The 15,207-nt window shown below is 50.6% G+C and overlaps 1 protein-coding gene across 1 annotated transcript; it reads left to right on the top strand.

Moving 5' to 3' along the window:
* Positions 1 to 1,292: 1,292 nt before the first annotated feature.
* Positions 1,293 to 14,472, top strand: LOC147116405 (chymotrypsin B-like). The gene is made up of 7 exons (XM_085989516.1): positions 1,293 to 1,350; positions 1,448 to 1,552; positions 2,175 to 2,253; positions 2,345 to 2,423; positions 4,007 to 4,187; positions 9,634 to 9,767; positions 14,271 to 14,472. The coding sequence occupies exons 1-7, from the start codon at positions 1,293 to 1,295 to the stop codon at positions 14,430 to 14,432; spliced, it is 798 nt and encodes a 265-aa protein (XP_085845642.1). The 3' UTR covers positions 14,433 to 14,472.
* The last annotated feature ends 735 nt before the right edge of the window (positions 14,473 to 15,207 follow it).

Raw genomic sequence — 15,207 nt, forward strand, 5'->3', positions numbered from 1 at the left:
CACGATTTTTACTACTGACCCGCTCTCCAAACCTGCACACTCGGGACTGGGAAAATTCCGGCCAATGTTTGGACCTGTTGTTATAGTGAGAAGGTATATCTCCACAGATTCTCACTTGCTGATTTTGCCCAGGCTGTGGGGCAATGACTGAAAGTGAGTTGAGGCACTTCTCCACAGGAAAGGAGGGAAGTCAAGTCAGTCTACTCTCATGGCCAGTTACAGAGCAGCATAGGCAGAAAGGAGTCTAGGGAATACAATCACCAACATTTAGACACACAATAAACAATATGCAGCCTTCTAACCATTTTATTGTAATAATTACTATTCTCCCTTTACTGAGCTTGGCTCAGTGTAGCACTGAGCTGTGAGTCAGAAGGTTGAGGTTTAGGTTCCAATTCAGGTACGAGCACCCTTCAGTGCAGTATCGAGGGGGTGCTGCATTATTGGAGGTGCTGCCTTTTGGATGTTCAGGTGGAGGTAAAAGATCCCATGGCACTAATTAAAAAAGAATTGGGGAATTATCTCTTTAACAACACCAAAAAAAACAGATTAACTGGTCATTTATCTCACTACTGTTTGTGGGATCTTGCTGTGTGCAAATTGTTTTGCCTACATAACAAAAGTGACTAGACTTTTTAAAAATGGTAATTCATTTGTTACAAAGCACTTTGGGAAACCCTGAACACGTAAAAGGTGCCTTCTAAATGTAAGTTCTTTCATTTCTATCAACAGTCTAGGTCAATCTCTTTATTAATGCCTTTCTTGAGATGAATATCCTTTCACACATCCCTTTGTTTATTCTTCTTGTATACAAAATTTGAAATTAAATTAAGGTGAGTTTGTGGAGCTTATGTTACTCCTTTGCATAACAGGTTGAAATGTTCCCCAACAATTTGGAATTTCTTATCAACTTACCTTCAGAATACTCATGTGGAAAAAAACATGTTCCATTAGTTGAGTTTATTTGTTGGTCAATATAATGGCAACTTTTTCAAGGCCATATGATTACATACATGCTTAGATATCCATTATAGCTCAGATATGTGCCTTTGAATTTTAATCAATCATCAATATTCTATTTGTTGAACAGCTTGAAAGTACCCACAGTCCTTCTATCTAGTGATGTTTTTACTGATATGTTCACGTATCTTATAATTAATTCGTTTATTTTGCAAAGAAATCCTGCCACATGTAGATTGGGTAAAAGCTCAGACTTTTATCTATTGGATACCCGGCGTCACAGCTAGACTAAATAAAGTCGTAACTGTAACCGTCAAACACGAACAAGAACCATGGCTTTCCTTTGGATTCTCTCCTGCTTTGCGGTCCTCGGCGCAGCTTATGGAGGGAGTAAGTTATAATATCTAGAAAATATCTTAAGTTCCTATTTTACTTGGTGGTGCACTGGTGACACTGATCCCTGTTTGTACATTGACTTCCAACATAGGCTGTGGGACCCCAGCCATCACCCCTGTCGTCACGGGCTACGCAAGAATCGTGAATGGTGAAGATGCCGTTCCTGGATCTTGGCCCTGGCAGGTCTCCCTGCAGGTAGGTTGAAGCTAAGGCTCCAGGTATGAGTAACTCCTAGTCAGGTAACTGTTACATTTTTAATACTTCACTCTGTTTAAAAAGGTCACCATTCCAGTAAAAGCCAAAAACTCCTGGTCAATTTTCGCTGGGGGCCCTGTGCTAATTTTGATGAGCATTGAATGTCCATATGTAGTGTAGCTGCAAGTGTTGAAGAATATATTCTGGGTAAACAAATCCATTTCCAGCAATTGTTGATAAAACAAAATAATACTAATGGTGCATCATCATTAGAAATTTGTTGCCAGGAGCCAAAGATTTTGTGTGAATCAACGGCCAGTTTCAAGGCTGCAAGATGGCGGCTGTAATCATAACGTGAGCTAGTTTAGACATTTAAAACCCAGGCGTGATCTGATCAAAACAGGTATTTGTAGAAGTCACACCTCTGAACCAGCGATAGAACATGTCCATTGTAAAATGTGCTGCTGACTCATCTTTCTGTCATTTTTGATTTTGCAAACTGCCCCATCTCCATACAAAGCCAGGTCTGTGGAGGTGAATGCTTGCAAGACAGATAATCCGAACAATAATGGATCAAATATTGGATTTTCTGTACTGAATAATTCTTTCCTTTCTGCACTAACAAAAAAGTGGCTTTCATTTCTGTGGCGGCTCCTTGATTAACGAAAACTGGGTTGTCACTGCTGCCCATTGCAGTGTGAGGTAAGGTTACAGTATCAGCGTCTTCAGAGTCTATGTTTAACAATATTAAGGGATATAATACTTACTGAGCGTGATATATTGTTTCCTGTAGCACAAGACACATTGTAGTTATTGGAGATTACGACAAATGCTCAGCGGATGCAATAACTCAGTCCATCCCAGTTGCTAAGGTAGGAATGCTCCGATCTTCACAGTGAATTTTATTTGAGGTTTTATCAATTCTGTTTAAGAGTAGAAACTAGAATCAGTAATAACAACAGAAAATGCTGGAAACACTCAGCAGGTCAGGCAGCATCAGTGGAGAGAGAAACAGTGTTAACTAGAATCAGTAACTGTCTTTAAAAGAATCTATGGCAGTAAAGTAATATTTCTAGCAGAGTTTGATCAAATTTGCCTTATCCCTTGTGTGCTAGTTTTATATTATCCCTCTCCTTCAAAATAAACTTCTGGTCACTATATAATGTATTTGCTGCAATTGATTTTTCTCCCCCACTCAAATGCATAACTACAGTTATACAGGGCCTTGTTGAGACCACATCTGGAGTACTGTGTGCAGTTTTGGTCTTCTTACCTAAGAAAGGATATACTTACCATAGAGGGAGTGCAGCGAAGGTTCACCAGACTGATTCCTGGGATGGCAGAACTGTTGTATGAGGAGGGATTGGTTGACTAGGCCTGTATTCACTAGAGTTTAGAAGAATGAGAGGGGATCTCATTGAAAGGTATAAAATTCTGACAGGGCTAGACAGACTGGATGCAGGGAGGATGTTTCCCCTGGCTGGGGGGGTGTCTAGAACGAGGTGTCACAGTCTCAGGATACGGGGTAGGACATTTAGGGCTGAGATGATGAGAAATGTCTTCACTCAGAGGGTGGTGAACCTGTGGAATTCTCTGCCACAGAAGGCTGTGGAGGCCAAGTCACTGAATATATTTAAGAAGGAGATAGATAGATTTCTAGACACAAAAGGCATCAAGGGGTATGGGGAGAGAGCGGGAATATGGTATTGAGATAGTGGATCAGCCATGATCATATTGAATGGCGGAGCAGGCTCAAAGGGCCGAAAGGCCTACTCCTGCTCCTATTTTTCTTAGTTTACTTTTTATTGAGAAACCTATATGTAGGGCCGAGGCCTGTAATACAGGAAATTGTTGGAGTCGACAGTAATTAACAGGCTCTGAGACTTTTGTTGCAGCAAAGGCAAAACGTGTCTTACTTTATTCACTCTCCACAAGGACTGAAGGTCTCAGCGCCGTTGCAGGGGCTATGACGTCATCACGTAACCGACGTCATGATGTCATCACGCTACCGACGCTCTTAAAGGGACCCTGCACTGATAACCCAACCCAGTACGTACATATAACAACATTGCTATACATAGTGAATTGTGCTTAGGTACATATAACAACATTGGCTATACATTGTGTTATTGTCCCTATGTGGTCTTCGCCACAACATCACCAGGGAAGGGCCGAGGCCTGTAATACAGGATATCACCAGGGAAGGGCCGAGGCCTGTAATACAGGACATCACCAGGGGAACAGCTGAGGCCTGTAATACAGGACATCACCAGGGAAGGGCCGAGGCCTGTTATACAGGACATCACCAGGGGACGAGTTGAGGCCCATAATGCAGAACATCACTGAGATTGAAAACAAGAGCAAAGCCCAAAAAAATCAAGAAGTGGTTGGGTAATGTAAAACTTGGGGTCTATAAGCCTGAGGGAGGAACTAATTCCGGCCTTGTGTCTTACAGGCTATTACCCATCCCCAGTGGGACAGAAATACCATCAACAACGACATCACTCTTGTAAAGCTCGCAACACCTGTTACGCTCAATCCACGCGTGTCACCTGTTTGTCTAGCTGGTGCATATGACAACTTCAGTGCTGGCAAGCTGTGTGTCACTACAGGATGGGGAGTGACTCACTCCAATGGTATGACAGCTCTATTGCTTTAGAGAGAGCAAAGTTATGTCTGCACCTGGAACTCACTCGGAAAAACAATCAGTTGGACATCAAGGCCTAGAAATTCAGTTGGGCGCGCCAGCCGTTAGCGCCTTAGGAGGAGTAGATCTCGAGCGCTAGGTGCTTATCGCCCGGGCGCAGCGCGATCTGCGCCTCTCCCCAACTTCAGGACACATTTAGCGCCGGCGCAAAGTCTTAGCGCGCGCCCTGCTGCGCGCGCAGATCATGACGTCATTTAATAGTGCAACGCCCTTTGTGCGCCCCAAACCGGAACTTCACTCGCGCTGGCCCATTGTGCGCCGGGCGGCCCGAGCGACTGTGAAGTGGAACGGTACACAGCCCAGCCGGGCCGCGGGGAACGCAAATTAAAGGGCACTTACCCAGCAGTATAAAGGCCAGCCATTTTGCAGCATTCACTCTTGTGCAACGGTTTTTTGGACAGAGACCAAGGAGGAGAGTTTACTGGTTTGGACCAACACTTGGACAGGTATTTTTGGCTCAGGCCAGAGCCTACCAATTATCTTTGCCTTCATTCAGAGCTCAGTGTTTGCCAGCATATAATGGGGGCTGCATTGGGTGGCAACGCTGAATTTCAGCCTTATGCCAGAAGGGCTTACAGACGCCGTGAGAGAGTGGCAGCCCTGGCTAGACGCAGAGGGGGCAACAGGCGTCGCCAACTGAGGCCTTACCCACGCAGGGTATACCGCCAGCAGACCTCCTATCTGACCATGTCTGCTGCGATGTGTGTTAGGAGGCTGCGATTCCGAAGGGAGGTGGTTGCAGACATCTGCCGGCTGCTTCAGAGAGATCTGCAGCCACAGCTGATGCGCAGGACGTCTCTGTCGGTGGCAGTGAAGGTGACGGTGGCTCTCAACTTCTATGCCTCCGGCTCCTTCCAATCCGCTACTGGGGACATCGCTAACATCTCCCAGTTCGCCGTGCATTGCTGCATCCACCAGGTGACCGAAGCCCTTTTCAGAAGGAGACATCAATTCATCTCCTTCCCCATGACCCTGGACAAGCAGCAGCAGCGTGCAGTGGGGTTTGCAAGAATAGCGGGCTTCCCATGGTGCAGGGCGCCATTGACTGCATGCATGTGGCTTTGCGGGCACCTCTTGAGCATGCCGAGGATTACCGCAACCGGAAGGGCTACCATTCCCTCAATGTACAGCTGGTGTGTGACCACAGGCAGCGCATCCTAGCTGTCAATGCCCGCTTTCCAGGCAGCAGCCACGATGCCTTTATCCTGCGACAGACAACTGTGGCTGACATGTTCCAGGCACAGCCTCCCCCAAGAGGATGGCTTATCGGGGACAAAGGCTATCCTTTGTGTACCTGGCTCATGACCCCGCTCCGCGCGCCCACGACCCCTGCTGAAGAGGCATACAACGAGAGCCATCAAGCGACGAGGAACCTCATAGAACAAACAATCGGCGTGCTCAAGCAACGGTTCCGCTGTCTCGATCGCTCCGGGGGAGCCCTCCAGTATTCGCAGGATCGAGTCTCCCAATTCGTCGTCGTTTGCTGCATGCTGCACAACCTGGCTATCCGCAGGACTCAGGCAATGCCACCTCACGTTGGACCACCACCTCAGGAGGAGGAGCAGGAGGAGCATGAGGACGACGAGGACGAGGAGTACCAGCCCAGGAGGGACGCACAAGGTCCAAGGGCCGCCCGTCGGCGGCTTATTGAACGTCACTTCTAGGCCCCCTGTAAGGGAATGGCTTGTGCCAATGAAAGAACATGATTGCAGCTGCTCCGCAAGCCCTCAGCCGGTTAAGGCAACAAACACTTCAAAGATCAAACATGGACAATGTGAATAAATAAAATGCTTTATTGTACAAACTCTGGGCCCTTCCCACATGAAAACCAAAAACAGATGAAACCCCCAAAAAACACTCAAACACATTACTCGCTCCCACAACCTGGAGAGGATTAACAAAATAGGGCAACTAAAATGGCCGTCATTCTCGGCCTTCGTCCAAAACAAACATCACATCATCGGCCTTCAAAAAACAAACATCCAATTCTCGGCCTCAAGAAACAAACACAAATGGCCACACATTCGACTATTTGGCCCGCCAGGGCGATGCCTTGGCCATCTTTGGGTGGCCCCTGCCCGCCCTGCTGCTCCAGCTCAAAGTAAGGCCATTGGCTGCTGCAAGGCTGGGGGCAGGCTCCTGAGGGGCACATGTCGTGACGGCAGATGCCCTTGGGGGTCGGCCTAGTCGAGGTCTGGCCGTCGAGCGGGCGGCTGTTGATTGCTGCAGCTGTGGCTGGCCAGCATCAGTCGCTGCAGCAGCTCCTGGCAGCTCCACTGGGGGACTGGCAGTGGCGGCTGGAGGAATGGCAGCAAGCTGGCGGATGGCAGGTGCTCGCTTGTCGCCTAAGACACTGGCACTCGCCCGGGCCAGCACTGCAGCATGCACACCAATCTGCCGAGGGAGAGACCGCTGTGCTACTGCAGCGCGCCGGGTGCCCTGGCGATGCCTGGCTGACACAGCGAGTGTGGCAGCAGTGAGTGCCCGTGTTGACCTGTTCACTGACCGCATCAGAGCAGCCAGTGACTGGACGGCACCACTGATCACCTGGCCAGTCGCTGACAGAGCTGCCCCGAATTCCGCCCGACTCGCTGCCTGATCTGCCCGGTATTCCGCCCGACTGGTGGCCTCTGAGGGCCCGAACTCGGCCACACTCCGAGAGAGGGAATCGATGGACTCAGGCAACCGTGCCACTGCCGCCATGAGCTCCGTGTGCCGGCACTCCGAGTCCGCGGACAAGTCTTCGAAGCGTTCCATCTCCTCGGCGAAGAGCATCTCCTGACTGGAGGCCGGACTCTCCCTCTGGGGAGAAGGCCGCCGAGCTGGCCGACCCTTCCTGCGCCCCTGGAGGCCGCTGGGCCCAGCAATTGGACTCCCCTCCGACGCATCCCCCCTCTGGGGAGAAGGCCGCTGAGCTTCCACCCCCCTTCCGCCTTTCTGCAGCCCGCAGGTCCCAGGAGCTCCCCTCCCCTTCGACACTTCCGCCACGCTGCCCTCCAGGGAAGACGTGTCCCCTACATTGGCCTGGGTGGCCGCGGCTGAGGGTTCCCCTGATGGGCCGCCTTCCTCTTGCTCCTCCTCCTGCTCCTCTTCGGAGGGTCTGTCACTGGCAAGTTGAGGGACCTCCTCTTGACCATCTGAAAGCAGGAAGGCACAAGAGTAGCTTTAGAGTGAGGAGAGGGCGTCAGTGCGGGATGCATGAGTGGTGGCATTCAGCGCATTGGTCGGACAGTGGCAAAGGATGTAGATCTGATGCGCAAGTGGGACGAGAGAGGTGCAAAAGGTGATGTCCTTACCATTGCTGCCCAGAACAGGGTCGGCATCTCCACATGCAACGGGCCCAATCACCCGGCCACCCATGAGGCGCTCCACGCGATGTTGCAGGTCGGTGAGTGGCTGGATATGGGGTCGGCCTCCCCTGGTCGCAGTCCGGCTCTTGCGATTATTCGCCAGCTTGGCCTGCAAGAGAAAGGACGGCCTCTAAGTACAGTGTGTCGCCGTGATCTTGTGTGCACTGCCTCCCATGGTGGAATAGCCTGGCCAGTGTGTCGCCATGATCTGGTGTGCAATGCCTCCCATGGTGGAATAGCTTGGCCAGTGTGTTAAGTGCAGAATGTGCAATTGATGCTCATGCCTGTCCCATAGCTGCTGGATGAAGGCTGGCCATTAGAGCTTTCAGGTCCCTTTGCCCATAATGTGAGGTGCACATGCAAGGATGAGGAGGTCACTGGAAAGGGTACTCACCCTGACAATGCGTGTGAGGTCATTTAACTTTTTGCGGCATTGGGCACCGGTCCTGGGGACGTCGCTGTTGGCTGACAGCTTGCTGGCGACATGCCTCCAGGCTCTCCTGTAGACGCGGACCGTCGCCTTCTTGCCATTGTCCGGGTACAAAACATGGCGCCTCTTCTCCACAGCAGCAAGCAGCACACTCAGATCACGCTCTGAGAAGCGCTGCGCACGTTCACGGGCCTTCTCCATGTCTTCAGGCGCTATTTGGGTCCAGCAGCAGTGTTCAGGCCTAGCTGGAGGGCTCCACTATCCAGGGCGTGGCAGCAGACACAGTCGACCCTTCCCCCTTAAGAGCTGGCCGGCACCAGGGTGTCTGCTGTCAATCACGAGATGGCCGCACCTGCGCTGCGCCCGGCCTCGGCGCTATCGATCACCACCTCCGGCTTAGCGCCCAAAGAGAGGCGTCCAGCAGCAGTTTTAGCGCTCGCCCGAACTCCTAGGGCGAAGCTAATGAATATCGGAGAAGTGGCATCGATTTGGCGGCGGCCGCAAACTTCAGCGGACGCCCCACTTTAGCACCCCAAAAGTGGCGTCAATGAATTTCTAGGCCCAAGTCTTTGTTTACTTATTGTATCCATCAGTTAAAAGCTCCAAGCCGGAGAATGTAAAACATTATTACAGGTAGGAGTCTAGGATATTCAAGCATTATTTCTGAAAGGCACAAATATAGTCAACAGAATGTTCAAATTCTGAATGCTTCCCCACAAGACACTTCTCCCTCTGTGCTTATTTCTAACGTGTTATTACAGGGTAGCAGAGTTCCTACAACAGTCCATGTTGCAAAGAGAAAGATCAGTGCAAGATAGATAAACACACACTCCTGGTGCTAACGACGGCATTTCACTGCTGTGGCCTATTAACTGTCTGGCCCCTCCTGTAAAAAATACCTGTTAGAGAAATACTGCCATCCCTCCCAGAGCTCTGTCCAGTGACCAGTTACAAGTCAATGTGGTTTCTTTCTACAGTGTAACTTTGTTGAGCTCAGTTTCTGCCCTATCACATTCGTAGCCCTGGAGAACTTGTTCAGCAGGAAAGGAGGCCTTTGAGAAGTGATCTTATAGAAGTCTATCAGATAGTGAATCGTGTGGAAAAGGTTAATCCAGCCTACTAATTTAAATTAAACCACAGGGGTAGGATAAGGAGACAGAGATTTAAACTAGTAAAAGGTAATCAGGAGGTTCTTCACACAGAGAATGATCAACACTTGGACCTCCAAGGAGAAAGCACTGGAATCTTTGAAGAGAGAACTAGATGCAGCAATGGAGGAATGTAGGGTTGTTCCTGAGGGAATGAATGAAGACGGGCCGAATGGCCTTCTTCATCATGGAGTATCTTGTGATCTTGTTCAAAATACAGAAATGTGAAGAAAATGAGGAAAAGGCTTTACAAGGTTACTACCCTTACCTTTTATCAATCATTATATAGTGCTTATGAGACACATCAAAGCATTTAAGACATGTAATTTGCCTAAGAATAAGGACAATTCAGTTTGTATACAGAAGTTGCAGCAAAGGTCCCAAACTTTCCAAGAACAAGTGCTTTACAAACAGGAAAATCTAACAATACCTTCTCTCCCCCTTCAGCTTTTCTCACACCTTGCATTCTGCAGCAGACATCCCTTCCTCTCCTGAGCAACACCGAATGTCAGATGCATTGGGCCAACATGATCTCTGATGTGATGATCTGTGCTGGTGCTTCCGGTGCTTCCTCCTGTATGGTATGTAAACACGGCCACTGGGTGTGATGAAATCTTCCATTCATCACTGCCTGTGACTGTGGTTGGTTTCAGGTTCCCCCTTACCATTGTATTGCCTGTGACTGTGGTTGGTTTCAGGTTTCTCCTCACCATTGTATTGTGTATTGGAATGTATGGAATGTGTTGTGTGTAGGGCTCCGCCCATACCTGGCCTCTATGTAAGCCAGCTCAGTCTGGCCTCACAGCCAGTACTGCAGACCTCCAGGGAAGATACCTCTCTCCACTGCGTGTTATCTTCTAAGTTAATAAAAGCCTTGTTTTGTTTCGCTAACATCGAGTCTCGGGATTATTGAGGCACATCAATTTTATTAACTTATTTTTCATCACAATGGATCAACTCCTGAAACCTGAACGTTTGGATTTGGATCAGCATGCTCCGGACGCATCAGCACGCTTCGGACACTGGTTTATGTGTATGGAATTCTTCCTGGACAATTCCGCAGCCGTCAAAGACGCTACGGACGCTGCGAGTATGAAACTCGGAATTCTGCGGAATTGGGTAAGCCACCGGGTTTACCCCCTCATCCAAGACGCCGACACGTACCTGGCCGCCTGCGACATCTTAAAGGCGCATTACCAGCAGCCTACGAATGAGGTGTATGCTAGGCATCTGCTCGCCACTCGCGCACAGCGACCTGGGGAATCGGTGGAGGAGTTCCTAGGCACCCTGAAAATGCTTGGCAAAGACTGCAAGTGCCGAGATGTAAAAGCCGCAGTGTACACCGACGAGCTTGTTTGTGATGCCTTTATCACAGGCCTCAGCTCCACTTACATCCGGCAAAGACTGCTGGAAAAAACGGGATTGGACCTGAAACAGGCTGCGGACACCGCGCGATCCCTGGATGTGGCCCAGAGAAACTCGGACGCCTACTCTTCAGCCCGCGCCGTCCAGGCCGCCATGTGTGCACCAAGGGCGCCGCCATCTTGGAAGGCATCTTCCCCGCCCGGCAGCCCGACACCGTCGGGGCCCCGCTCTCCCCCCAGAAGCCCTACGGCAGCCGCGACGCGTCGGGGACCCAACTGCTACTTCTGCGGGCAGCCAAAGCACACCAGAAACCTGTGCCCGGCGAAAGGCACCACCTGCTTTAAGTGCGGTAAGAAGGGGCACTTTGGGAAGGTGTGCAGAGGGAACCCCGCTGGAAAACCAAAACCCGCCACCGCCGCGTGTGCGCCGTGGGAGCGGCCATCTTGGATGCCATCTTGCCCGACCTCGTGGGGTCCGCCATCTTGTGAGCAGACAGCGCGGACGCCATCTTGTCTCGATCAGGGCCCTACAGTGGCATCGGTCACAGTGGACCAGACCAGGCCCCACCCGCTATCCAAATCAATGGTGGACATCGAGGTAAACGGGTGCGGGGTTAAATGTTTAATTGACAGTGGAAGCACGGAGAGTTTTATCCACCCGGAACTGGCACGACAACTCTCCCTAAAGGTGGTCCCTACTCGGGGTACCATCTCTATGGCTGATAAAACCCAGACATCGACCATTCTGGGTTACTGCACGGTACAATTGTCCGTTAACGGGACTGTATACGATAATTTTAAAGTATTAATCATGAAGAATCTATGCGCGAGCGTGATCTTGAGCCTGGATTTCCAGTGCAACCACCAAAGCATCAGGCTCAAGTACGGTGGGTCCCAGCCGCCCCTCACAGTGTGCGGCCTGGCTACCCTGAAGGTAAAGCCGCCTTCGCTATTCGCGAACCTTACCCCTAACTGCCGGCCAATAGCGACCAAAAGCAGGAGGTACAGCTGGGAGGACAGGCAGTTTATCGCAACCGAGGTAGACAGGCTCCTGAAAGAGCGCATTATTGAATGCAGCAATAGCCCGTGGCGCGCCCAAGTGGTGGTGGTAAGGGGTAGCGAGAAGAAACGGATGGTGATCGACTATAGCCAAACGATCAACAGGTACACCCAACTAGACGCCTACCCGCTACCCCGCATATCAGAAATGGTGAACCAAATTGCCCAATACCGGGTGTTCTCCACCATCGACCTCAAGTCAGCGTACCACCAGCTCCCTATCAGACCAGAGGACCGCCCGTACACCGCCTTCGAGGCGAACGGACGCCTCTACCAATTCCTCAGAGTCCCCTTTGGGGTGACGAATGGGGTCTCGGTCTTCCAGAGGGAGATGGATCGCATGGTCGATGACCACCACTTGCAGGCAACCTTCCCCTACCTCGACAACGTCACCATCTGCGGTCACAACCAGCAGGATCACGACTCGAACCTCGAGAGGTTCCTGAAAACCGCACAAAAACTCAACCTCACCTACAACGAGGACAAGTGCGTTTTCAACACCACGCGCCTCTGCATACTAGGCAGCGTGGTGGAGAATGGGGAAATCGGACCAGACCCCGACCGATTGCGCCCCCTACGGGAGCTGCCCCTGCCCAACACTCCCAAAGCCCTGAAAAGGTGCCTGGGGTTATTTTCTTATTATTCCCAATGGGTCCCCAACTACTCTGACAAAGCCCGCCCCCTCTTGAAAGCATCCTCTTTTCCGCTCTCTGCTGAGGCCCACGCCGCCTTCAAAAGCATTAAGCAGGATATTGAGCGGGCCACGCTACAGGCAGTGGACGAGAACACTCCATTTCAAGTGGAAAGTGATGCGTCTGACTTTGCCTTGGCGGCCACCCTCAACCAGGCGGGGCGGCCCGTAGCTTTCTTCTCGAGGACCCTCCAAGGGCCCGAGATCAGACACTCCTCCGTGGAAAAGGAGGCCCAAGCCATCGTGGAGGCAGTGCGCCACTGGCGCCACTACCTAGCCGGCAAACGCTTCACCCTACTTACCGACCAGCGGTCGGTAGCGTTTATGTTCAATAATAAACAGAGGGGGAAGATCAAAAATGATAAGATTCTTAGGTGGCGGATCGAGCTCTCCACCTTCGAGTATGACATCATTTACCGGCCAGGGGCCCTTAACGAATCCCCAGATGCCCTCTCACGAGGGATGTGTGCCAGCGCCACTGGGGATCGGCTACAGACCCTCCACAACGACCTCTGCCACCCAGGGGTCACGCGGCTGTTCCACTTCATAAAGTCCCGCAACTTACCCTACTCGATTGAGGAAGTTCGGTCTCTGACCAGGAACTGCCGCACTTGCGCTGAGTGCAAGCCTCGGTTCTACCGCCCAGATAGAGCCCACTTAATCAAAGCTACACGGCCCTTTGAACGGCTCAGCTTAGATTTCAAGGGCCCCCTCCCGTCAGTCGACCGCAATGTTTACTTCCTGAACATTGTGGACGAATACTCCCGGTTCCCATTCGCCTTCCCCTGCCCAGACATGACCAGCGCCACGGTCATTAAATGCCTCAACAGCCTGTTCTGCCTGTTCGGTATGCCGAGCTACATCCACACGGATAGGGGGGCGTCCTTCATGAGTGAAGAGCTACGCCAGTACATGCTGTCCAGGGGTATCGCCACGAGCCGTACCACCAGCTACAACCCCCGGGGTAACGGTCAAGTGGAGCGAGAGAACGGGACAGTATGGAAAGCAGTCACTCTAGCTCTAAGGACCAAGGGCCTCCCTATCTCCCGCTGGCAGGAAGTCCTCTCAGATGTGCTCCATTCGATATGGTCACTATTGTGTACTGCCACTAATGCCACGCCTCATGAACGAATGTTTAGCTTCCCCCGGAAATCCACCTCAGGCGTATCCATGCCGTCATGGCTCTCCACCCCGGGTCCGGTATTCGTGCGAAGGCATGTGAGGGGCCATAAGACGGACCCTCTCGTGGAGCCAGTGCATCTACTCCACGCCAACCCCCAATACGCGTATGTCCGGCACGCCGACGGAAGGGAGGACACCGTGTCAATAAAAGACGTCGCCCCAGCCGGTAACGACAACAACCACGGCAATAGCAGCAACAACGACCACAACAACTCTTACCCACCCACTACTCTTTCATCACCCCCGGAAGAACATCGACCAACGGCACCCCCACCAACTACCCCTTCAACAACCCTGGCGGCACCCCCAGCAGAGACCCAGGAGGCCACCGGGGACACCCAGCCGACACCCGCGACACCACAACAGCCACGTCGGTCGCAGAGGACTGCCAAACCCCCGAACAGACTAAATCTATAGAAGGGGTGAATGTGATGAAATATTCCATTCATCACTGCCTGTGACTGTGGTTGGTTTCAGGTTCCCCCTTACCATTGTATTGCCTGTGACTGTGGTTGGTTTCAGGTTTCTCCTCACCATTGTATTGTGTATTGGAATGTATGGAATGTGTTGTGTGTAGGGCTCCGCCCATACCTGGCCTCTATGTAAGCCAGCTCAGTCTGGCCTCACAGCCAGTACTGCAGACCTCCAGGGAAGATACCTCTCTCCACTGCGTGTTATCTTCTAAGTTAATAAAAGCCTTGTTTTGTTTCGCTAACATCGAGTCTCGGGGAAAGGTTTGATTAACTTCATGAGCTGCCGCCCATTAAATCTGATTTGTTTGTTTACAGGGGGACTCAGGTGGACCTCTCGTCTGTCAGGAAGGAAGAACCTGGTACCTGGTGGGAATCGTTTCCTGGGGCAGTGGCTCTTGCGCCATTAAGACCCCTGAAGTTTATGGCTGTGTGACCAAATTCCGCAACTGGATCGATCAGACACTTGCCAATAATTAACAAGATATCTATTATATCATGGAATTTTTTATCTTAAAATATTCCTGTGAAGCGCCTTGGGAAGTCTTAATACGTTAGAGGCGTTATATAAATGTTGTTGTTGTATTTGTTGAATTCAAATAAAAATCAATGACCAGCTATTTATAGTTTGTCTGACCTTTTCTTGCAATCCTCTCACATACTTAAACTAAGTGTTATTAAGAATGCCTTTGAACAGAAAACTGAATACTTTACAGGGAAACAGATGTAAGGCTGGAGTAGTGACACAGTAATGTCCCATCACCAAAATGCGGTACTATGGGGAGGGGAGACAAGAGCCTCCATCCACAAACCCAGACCAACCCTCGAGTTTCTGATCCCAATATATCACCATGTGAGAGAGTTGAGTCGGTGCCAGGAGCTTCCACACAAGCAGGAGGCAACAATCAGAGGCACACTCATCTAGGAACATAGGAACAGGAGTAGGTCATTCAGCCATTCAAGTCTGTTCCGCCATTCAATTAGATCATGGCTGATCTGTGTTGAAGTCTCGACTTCCGAGTAAGACTCTTTAAACACAAAGTATCGTCAAAGGAAGACTTTATTACTTCTTGTATACAAGGGAAGCGGACATGTAGACAATGGCTACGCTGACCACTTCTAAGATCACAGGCAAAAGGTAACATATTTATAGTTAAAGCAAGCCTTCAGAATCACATGATCGAAGTCTGAGATCATAATTAGTAACAAGAAAAATATAGTGTTAGTCAAACTGTAATCAAGGATAAAAAGGACT

Source organism: Somniosus microcephalus, chromosome 6 (assembly GCF_052327205.1).
Source record: "Somniosus microcephalus isolate GS21.2 chromosome 6, FLI_Smic_1.0, whole genome shotgun sequence".
NCBI classification, from domain to species: domain Eukaryota; kingdom Metazoa; phylum Chordata; class Chondrichthyes; order Squaliformes; family Somniosidae; genus Somniosus; species Somniosus microcephalus.